Source organism: Lynx canadensis, chromosome A2 (genome assembly GCF_007474595.2).
Source record: "Lynx canadensis isolate LIC74 chromosome A2, mLynCan4.pri.v2, whole genome shotgun sequence".
Taxonomy (NCBI): Eukaryota; Metazoa; Chordata; class Mammalia; order Carnivora; family Felidae; genus Lynx; species Lynx canadensis.
The window spans coordinates 162,581,466-162,590,444 of record NC_044304.2 but is presented as its reverse complement, the minus strand read 5'-3'; the positions used below and the strand labels follow the sequence as shown (position 1 = coordinate 162,590,444).

General features: G+C 50.5%; 1 protein-coding gene across 1 annotated transcript; it reads right to left on the bottom strand.

The window, feature by feature from the left end:
• Positions 1-1,271: 1,271 nt before the first annotated feature.
• Positions 1,272-8,447, bottom strand: LOC115509373 (GTPase IMAP family member 6-like). Its single transcript, XM_030308798.1, has 3 exons — positions 8,154-8,447; positions 5,562-5,646; positions 1,272-2,943 (listed from the first exon to the last, which is right to left on the bottom strand). Exons 1-3 carry the CDS (start codon positions 8,325-8,327, stop codon positions 2,162-2,164), a joined length of 1,041 nt encoding a protein of 346 aa, XP_030164658.1. The 5' UTR covers positions 8,328-8,447; the 3' UTR covers positions 1,272-2,161.
• Between the last annotated feature and the right edge of the window lie 532 nt (positions 8,448-8,979).

The window sequence follows — 8,979 nt, the reverse complement described above, 5'->3', positions numbered from 1 at the left end:
ACAACACCCAGTGCTCATCCCAAAAGTTGCCCTCCTCAATGCCCATGAGCTTGGTCTTCTTTTAGAGCAAATCCCTTTGCCCTGATGTGGTTTTTACTCCAGAAACATGACCCTTTCAGTATCGCCATGGAATGCTTGGTGAACTGGAACCTCAGATTCCATCTTTGCTGCTATCAGTACTGTGACCAATTCTTTCAGGCTTCCAGAAAAAAATTTCTTCTAGACAGTTTGGGGATTACAGTTCCCTGTAGTGTCTGCCTGCATTTGGTCACTCCCCAGTGCCTTCAAGCAACTGTTGTATAATTATTATTATTTTGTATTTTCTACATAGTTTTTCAGTGTTATTACAGGAGTGTTGGGAGCTGGAAACAACCCCTGATACTTTTAACAGCTGCTTGGACCCAGCGGGGGAGGAAACAACCTAGTGTGCACTGAGCTCTTCTGGTTGTCCACATCCCCATTTTTCATGCTTTGTTCAGTGTAGAGATGTTTTTAGAAAGGCACAAATTCTGAAGCTGGCGATTTCACAGCCTCGGCCAAGACAACACTCTGTCTTCAGCCCACCCCCACCTCCACCCACATCACTTTTTTTCTTACCGGTTCACAGACTGTGGAGTTTCCAGAACATATCCACACACGTCTTCCCCCATTGTCTGAAGCTGAGGGAGCGATAGTGCCCCATCTATCCCTTCTCCTGAAATCTTGTGGGACTTATCACCGCTGATTTTTAATCATAAAGGAGAAAAGAACCCACTGTATTTGATGTAATTAAAACCAATTTCTTTAAGATTTTTATTTATTTTATTATTTTATTTTTCTTTTTTTCAAGGATTTTTACTGGATAACGTGTTTTGAGTAACTTGCCATTTAGACTCAGTGAATGAGGCTGTCATTTGGTCAATGTATTTTCTTTTTTTTTTTTTATTAAACATTTTTTTTTCAACGTTTATTTATTTTTGGGACAGAGAGAGACAGAGCATGAACGGGGGAGGGGCAGAGAGAGAGGGAGGCACAGAATCGGAAACAGGCTCCAGGCTCTGAGCCATCAGCCCAGAGCCCGACGCGGGGCTCGAACTCACGGACGGCGAGATCGGGTCAATGTATTTTCTGTTATGAAATTAACAAAGCTGACAGTTAAAACAAGATCACTTAAAGAAATTAATCTTCTAATGGAAATGCAAATGATTTTAGCTTTCACCCTGAAGAATGGATGCCTGAGAATAACAAAGGAAATATAAAAATGTAGACTGACATATTATACGCAAAGCCTCTGAAATGAAATCAATATTTTATTCATAAGAAAGGAAGAAAAGTAGGAGACAAGAACAGAATCGAAAATCCTGACATAGATCTTACAGAATATGAAAACGTATCATATGATCAACGTGCTTCATTCAGTTCAGTGGGAAATTGATGGCATATCTAATAAATGGTTCTGGCACAAAGACTTAAGTATGCACCCCCAAATAAGTCTTGTTGGGCCCTGAGACACTTTTCTGAGTATTCTGGCAAAAGAAACGCTCAAACTTTCTTAGAGGTCCATTAGGTCTGGGCTAGAGAGGTGTCCCGGCCTCCACACTGCGAGATGTAGTCCGCGGGCATCTGGTTGTAGAGACTTAACCACTGGACGAAACCAAACAGACCTGGCGCTGTGTCCTCTGATCTCTGACCGCCCTCCAGCACTTCCCACCCCTCCCAGATGAAGGTAACTGGAGACCCTCTGTCACACAGCTTGAAGGAAGGAAAAGAGACTAGGGGCGGGTATGTTGCTCCAGTCTGCTCCAATTCTGCTTCCGTCAGTTGGTCAGACTCTCCAGAAGCATCTAGAACCTCAAAGAAGCTGAGGCGCACCTGAGGCGCACCTATCTCCTTATGCAGCTAGATGGCCAGCGCCAGACCCCATTCGGCTCTCTTCTCCATGCGCAGCAACAGCCCTCCAGAAAGACCCCCGCGCACTGCAGAGTTCTCCTCTCCACCCGGCCTGCTGCTCCCTACAGCGCAGAAGCCATTCAACCGCCCCGGAAGGTGTGACGAAGGCCCCCGGGGGCTTCGAGCTGGGCGCTCCGGACCGCACCCGCGGATCAGGAGACTGGGATGGCCGAGGACGCACGGGCACGGAGAGGCCGACAGCTGGCCACGGAGGCTGAGGCCCGGCCGAGGTTCAAATGGGCTCCCTCTTCAGCAGGCGTCTGTAAACTTCCTCCGATTCCTTCTGGATCTGGCACAGACCCTCCCGCCAGGGCTCCGCGCCGGGCGCTTCCTCGGAGCCGCTCCCCCCGGGCACCTGCTTCTCCTGGCCGTCTCCGCGCAGACCGTTCCGCTGGCAGTAGCGGTAGGCGCGGTTGCTGAAGGGCCGGTGGTTGTTCTCCCACAGGATGCAGTTGATCTGCCCCAGGAGCTCCCGCAGCTGCGCCTCCTGCTCCGCGCCGCCCGTCGCGTTGTTGAAGGCGCAGTGGCGCCGTGAGCACTGCCGGTCCAGCCGGGCCAGGGGCTCGTTGTCGGTCTCCCGCACGTACTGCTCCAAGGAGCCCCCGTCCAGGTCCTCCTTGCGCGTGAACACCAGCACCGTGTGGGCCAGCACGCCCACCCCGAAGGCCTCCTGGAGGCGCCGCACCGCTCGCCGGTCCTCTTCCGTGTAGCGGCCCAGCTGCGTCACCAGCAGCACCGCGTGCGGCCCGGGGGCGGAAAAGACGACCGCCTCGCACACGGCCTCCAGCGGGGCACACGGGGACAGGATGTCGGGGGTGTCGATCACCTCGAGCTCCAGGCCGGCCCAGTCGCGGCTGGCCCTCTGCAGGGCCCGGGTCACCGGTTGAGCGCTGAGTTTAGACGGGAACTCTTTCCTGCCCAGGATGCTGTTTCCCGTCGCGCTCTTCCCGCTGCCGGCTTTCCCCACTAGGAGGAGCCTCAGTCTCTGGGGGCTCGGTGGGGCCTTCCCCAGACCTGGAAGCGCCGAAACAAAGCAGAGGGAGTTGGGGTTAGAGCCGCGTGGCTGGGAGCTCCCTGACCGGGGCAGGGCGTCGGCGGGGCGGGGGGGCGGGGGGGGGGGGGGGGGAAGACCCGCCTCTGCACCGGAGACCTGCGGGGGGGGGGGGACGGGGGAGGCTCACGTTCTTTCTTGCCTTTTTAAAGCCTTTTTTAACAAGTGTGGTAAAAAGACAATGTAAAAAATTATAGAATATAACAAAATTCATCATTGTACCCAGTTTGAGGTGAGGCGCTCAGTGCATTCACATCGTGTGCAATCATCACTGTGCACCTCAAGAATTTTTTTTATCACCCCAGACTGTCCTGATGAAACCACAACTCCCCATTACTCCCTCCGCACTAATTCCTGGTGACCTCTAGTGTTCTTTCTGCGTCTAGGAGTCTGACCATTCTAGGTAGAACATGCGAGTGGAATATTGCAGGATTTGCTTTTTTGTGTCTGGCTTCTTTCATTCAGCATAACGCCCTCAGATTCACCCATGTTGTAGCACGTGTCCGGACTGCCTTCCTTTTTAAGGCTGGATCATACCCCATTGTAGGTTTGTATCATATTTTGTTTATTCATAAACATATATGAACATTCGGGTGGTTTCCACCCTTTACTATTGTGAATAATGCTGCTATGAACATCAGTGTACAAATGTCTGAGTCCTTGGCTCTCAGTTCTTTTGGGTATCCACCCAGAAGGGGAATTGCTGGATGGTGTGGTAGAATACCACATTTTTATGGTTCGGTTTTGACGTTTCTTATCAGGGTCATCTGTTCTCACCCAGATGGGAATTAGCCCAGTATGACTATGGAACCCTGGGCTTCCCTAAGTCTCCCTGATTGGAGATCCTTCTCAGTACGAGCAGGAAGAAAAAGAAACACGTGACCTCTTGCGTCTGACCACATCACCTTCTTCAGCTTTTGCGACAGAGAATGTTGGGAGTGTGGGACGACCGCAACCCACCCCCAGGCTCCAAGTGCAGAAACACCCTGTGGCCACATTCCTATTCAGCAGCCTTGAAGTCTGGGTTGGACATTCTCGCCCAGCAGAATGCCAGAACCATGAGCTGAGAGGGACTTGGAGATGCCAATTTAATATCGAGAAACCTAGTGTCAAGGTTCTTGGATTCTTGGGGCTGAGCACCAGGAAGGGAATTAATTCCCTTCTGACCTTTCAGATCTGAGACCCAGAGCACACAGAGAAATGCCAACTAATAAATGGTTTCCAAGCCTATTCCCCCATTGAAGATAGCGATGTGTCTCAACAGCAGAGCCCTGAGCCTCCTGAGGGGAGGATGGGCACTGACTTCCTCAGAATCTCTTCAGCAATGACATGTTTTTTCTGCTGCCTGCCACCCAGGCCAGGCTGACCCAGCAGCCAATTCCGACTGAATGGCTTTGACTCCCTCCAGCTTCCCCCAGCTGACTTGACAGGAATTTGAGTGAATGGATGAGGGTCTCAAGGAAGCATGGAACATTCACCTCTGCCCTCCCAGCCAATGAAAAGCTGGGCAAAGATAGCAAACCCTGTCTCTGCGCACGCCTGGGACCAGAGCACACCACTGGAATTTAAATATACCACTTGAGCGCTGGAGAGGATTTTTCAAGTAATATTTAACCTTGATTGCTGCAAGAATAGGTAAATCGGCCCCTGGGTGGTTCAATCAGCTGGGCGTCCGACTTCGGCTCAGGTCATGATCTCACACTCTGTGAGTTCGAGGCTGCTTCAGATTCTATGTCTCCCTCTCTCTGTCCCTCCCCCATTCATGCTCTGTCTCTGTCTCAAAAATAAGCATCAAAAAAATTTAAAAAAAAAAGAATAGGTAAATCGGGTATCAGCACTTCTACGGGTAATTTGCTTTGGTGGTTTATTAATAAGGCTCTCTCCCAGTGGCTCAGGCCATTGAAGTTCATGTAGTAAAAAACTGTTTGTGTTAAAATACATAATTAATCACAAATAATTTCTTCTGGGCAGGAAATTGGATGGATTTCCAGCATTCCCAGATTCTGTCTGCCCAAGGTAGATGGCAAAGTTGAGCCCTTGAAAGTTAAAAGCCTGGCCCTGATGCAGTAGCTTTTGGAGAGAACCCCCTCCAGAAGGCCAAGCCCAGTTCTGAGGCAGCAGCCAAGTACATCCTGTCTGCTCACATGCTGCTTTGCAACCCGTATGACCCTGAGAGCTCTCCCATCTGATCCGGCCAAGCACCTGCATGGGGTCTGTTGGCTGCAGAGCCTCGGGCTCCAGTGAGCCGTTTGGTCACACCGACTATCAGCACATCCTACCTGAGGAAGAAAGCTCAGAATGCACAGACCCCTTTCTTTGGGCCTGGCACAGAGATTTAGTAAAGGGGGCGGCTGGCGCTGTGTCTCCCTTCGTTTCCCCCACCGTACCCATCAGGGCCCTCTCTGTCTTATTTGGCTGCAGTAAAGGAAGACCCCCCCCAACCCAAAGCCCCCTTGATGGCAGCCCAGGTGGGCAAATCTCTACAGGGATGGACCCCGCTGCCTGTCCCAGTGCACCACCTGTCATTAAACATCCCCACCCACACCTCTCTCAAGCTCATTTCTGCTAGAAAGTAGTTTACCTCCTATAACGTCTTGTTTAGGATCCTGACACAGTGCTCCTGCAGGATTCTCCTGGACAATCTCTTCATATTCTTCCTTCTTTATCTAGAGAAAACCATAATATGTCTTATTGGTTTTTCAACAGTTTTAAGAGGCACCTGACTTTTGCCTTTCTCTTGCCAGAAGCTTAGGTTTGAGGGGAGCGGCCTGAATGAGGAGAGAGAGGAGGGCGTCTGAGGGGTCTCTCCTTCCTTTGCAGACCCTGTTTTCTCTCCTCTCCCCCCATCCCTACTGTGGTCTCTATTGGCAGTGTAAGAGACTTCATGGAGAAAGGTGAACCGTGAACTGGCCTGACAGCCGAGGTGGCAGGTAGTATTTGGAGAGACAGGGTCCTAGAGCCGTTCTGTGAGGAGAGAAAAGAACAGAGAGCAGAGGCAGGTCTGATACTGGGTCCTGAGAGCAGTGGGAAGACTGGTGTGGCCACAGCGTATCTGGAGGGCGTGGGCAGGATGTCGTGGCGAGGGACTGGCTGGGGGATGGGGGCAGGGATCTTGGGCCAAAAAGGGTAGTCCAGGCCTGACCTTTGGGGAAGGCTTGGCAGTTAGGAAGTTAGGATTACAGAGGGCTTACAGGTTGGTGGCCAGGTTCTGCTGTGAGGACAGGAATGGGACCATCAGGGTGCGGGGCAGAGTCCTGCTGGGAGCCAGGAGACCGCAGTGCTCATCTCCAACGGCCATCAGTTGGTCACAGTGGATGGTCACACTGCCTAGGCCTTATTGCCCCCATAAGTGTGAATGCTAGGCCTGAACTAAATGTCCCTGAGGTCTCCTCCCCTGTGGGAAGGGCCATGCCACTCTATCCAGGAACTTCAGGCATCCTTCTGAGGAGAGCATGTAACCTCGCTCAGTGCATCCTGCCTCATGGACTAACACAGTTCCCTATGTCAGGGGCCCGTCAGCCTATAGCTGCTTGATATTCTCTGTGGAGTCAGGGAGGAAACTGCATGGCTCCAGGACTGTTTTTCCAGAACATGTAGGACTCTCAGAGACACAGTCAGATGAATGTCGCCAGACAAAGGCTGTGGGGTGTGGGGAGACCCAGCTACAGGGGCCCTGATAGGCATGGTTTTCCCATTGCCACAACATCCTCAGAAGGCCATTGTACTCTGTTAACCTGGCAAATGACTTCAGTCCTGCCCTTATCCTGGGAGTTGCCCAGCGGGAGGTCAGTGTGGCCCTTGCTGTATGGTTGTTGGCTTTACTTAGCAATGTCACCTCTGAAGGGCCAGGCTCAAAACAGTCCCAGTCCAGTAAGTCATGTGACTTCAGGAAAAGAGAGTGACCAGGTCAGGGGAACAGCTGTCCCCAGCTATCCCTAGCAGGGATACAGCATTTGCCTATCCAAAGGGCTTCTGGAACAAGGAGATTAGTGCTCCTATCTCTGTACCTGGAGACCCCTCAACCTCTTTGTCCTTCGCTTCCTTACATCCTTGGTGGAAACTGAGGCAGTACTTCACCAGCAAAATCTCGTGACTCCTTTAGAAAGAAGGGGAGGCTCAGTGGAAAGTAACAGCAGGGCGGGTAGGTGAGCTGGGTGAGGAGCACAGGCAGAAAATTTGCACTGTGCGCCCCAGCCTTGCACCAGCAAGTAAGTCCGCGCCCCAGGCCTCGCTGCTTTGCCCCTGCCTGGCCAGCACCTCACATGTCTGCCTCGCCGCACTTGGTAGGTTTTGTCTCCAGCACAGAGCATAAGCAGCTATGTCCCCCCACTTAACGCTTCTCAGGAGGAGAGTCAACTCGCCAAAGCATCTTGCTCAGAGCTAAACAGTGAATTCGAGCAGGGAACAGAGTTCTTCTGACTCTTATTCATGGATGGGTTCATACCACTGTAAACGCACACTGCACGCACTACACACGTGCACTCACAAACACAACACACACCCACACACTCACAAACACACATCCACACAAACACAGCACACACTAATACACTTGCAAACATACACACAAACACAACACACACCCACACACTCGCAAACACACACCCACACTCACAAACATTCACACAGACTCACAAACACAACAAACACACACACACTCAAATACAACCACACATAGTCACAAACAGCACACACTCACAAACACAACACACGCCCACACACTTGCAAACATACACACACTCACAAACTTGCAAACACACACTCATGAACACAGCATACACCTATACACAAACATGCACACACACAAACGTGTCACACATAACACTGCACACATACAATCAGAAAACTCCAGACACATATTCACAAATACATAAACACATAAACACACACACAAAACACACAAACATAAAACACCCACATACACACAGAAACAAATACACAACATACACAGTCACACAAACACACACAAATACACAACATACACAGTCACAAAAACACACAGATACACATCAACATAAACATACACATCAGCACATCACACACACTCCACCCATACACATACACTCCCAAACACAGCACATACACAAACACAAACATACAACACACACAGAAACATACATACACAACACACACACACGCACACAAACACACACTCTCACTCACTCAGACTTACCACTTCGTCAGCCGTAGAGGAAGAGGAATGGTCATGTTTTCTGTCTCCTGGGTCCATGCTGTCTTGTGAATTCTTTGTTTCTCCTTTTAGGGACGACACATTGCAGGCTTCTGGGGACTTTGACTGGAAGAGGTAGAGGAAAGTGTCCATGGCATATGAATATATAGAATACATTGCTTATAGTTTTCAGTAAAATGGGATCAGAAAGTTCAGCTCAAGCTTTGCTTGAGCTTTGCTCAAGAAAGAGCAAAGTCTGCTGTGTGGGGAACAGGAAGTGGGTGAGAACACCCAGGGCCAAGCCCTTCTCAGTCGGAACACGGGCTGTTTGCACTTTGTCTGCGGCTTTGGTAATATAAACAGGAAAAACAAGAACATCAGTATTGTTATTATTTTTGTCCTGAACCAGGATAACTCAGAGGCTTAGAAAGAAGCAGCAGACCCTTCAGAAAATTTTGTGCCAGGGGCCTGATTTTTTACTGATCTCCTCCCTTGTTTGCAAGTTGCCTGTCTCCTGCACGTACCAATGCCTTCGCCATTGTGGTGGACGCCCATTGTCTCTTCCTCCCTCCTGAACTCCAACTTCCTTTAAGTATTTTCTCTCAGGTCGAGACCTGCAGACTGGAACTGCTGGGTCCTGGGTGGCACATCCTCAGAGATTGGAGCTACTCCACCGGCTCCAGTCAGCTGACTGTGGGCCATGGGACTTGTCAGCTCCAAAACAATTGAGCCAATCCCTTGTAATAAATCTCTTTATGTATGTGTGTATACAACACACACACACACACACACACACACACACACGTCTGACAATCCCCAATTCTGTGCC

Bases quoted from the DNA above. Each gene is read 5' to 3' on its own strand.
- LOC115509373 (XM_030308798.1), bottom strand. From the start codon at position 8,327: ATGTATTCTATATATTCATATGCCATGGACACTTTCCTCTACCTCTTC. The intron at 5,647-8,153 runs GTAAGTCTGAGT...GGTTTTCTCTAG, and splicing joins CCTCTACGGCTGACGAAGTG to ATAAAGAAGGAAGAATATGA. The intron at 2,944-5,561 runs GTAAACTACTTT...CGGCGCTTCCAG, and splicing joins TAAACAAGACGTTATAGGAG to GTCTGGGGAAGGCCCCACCG.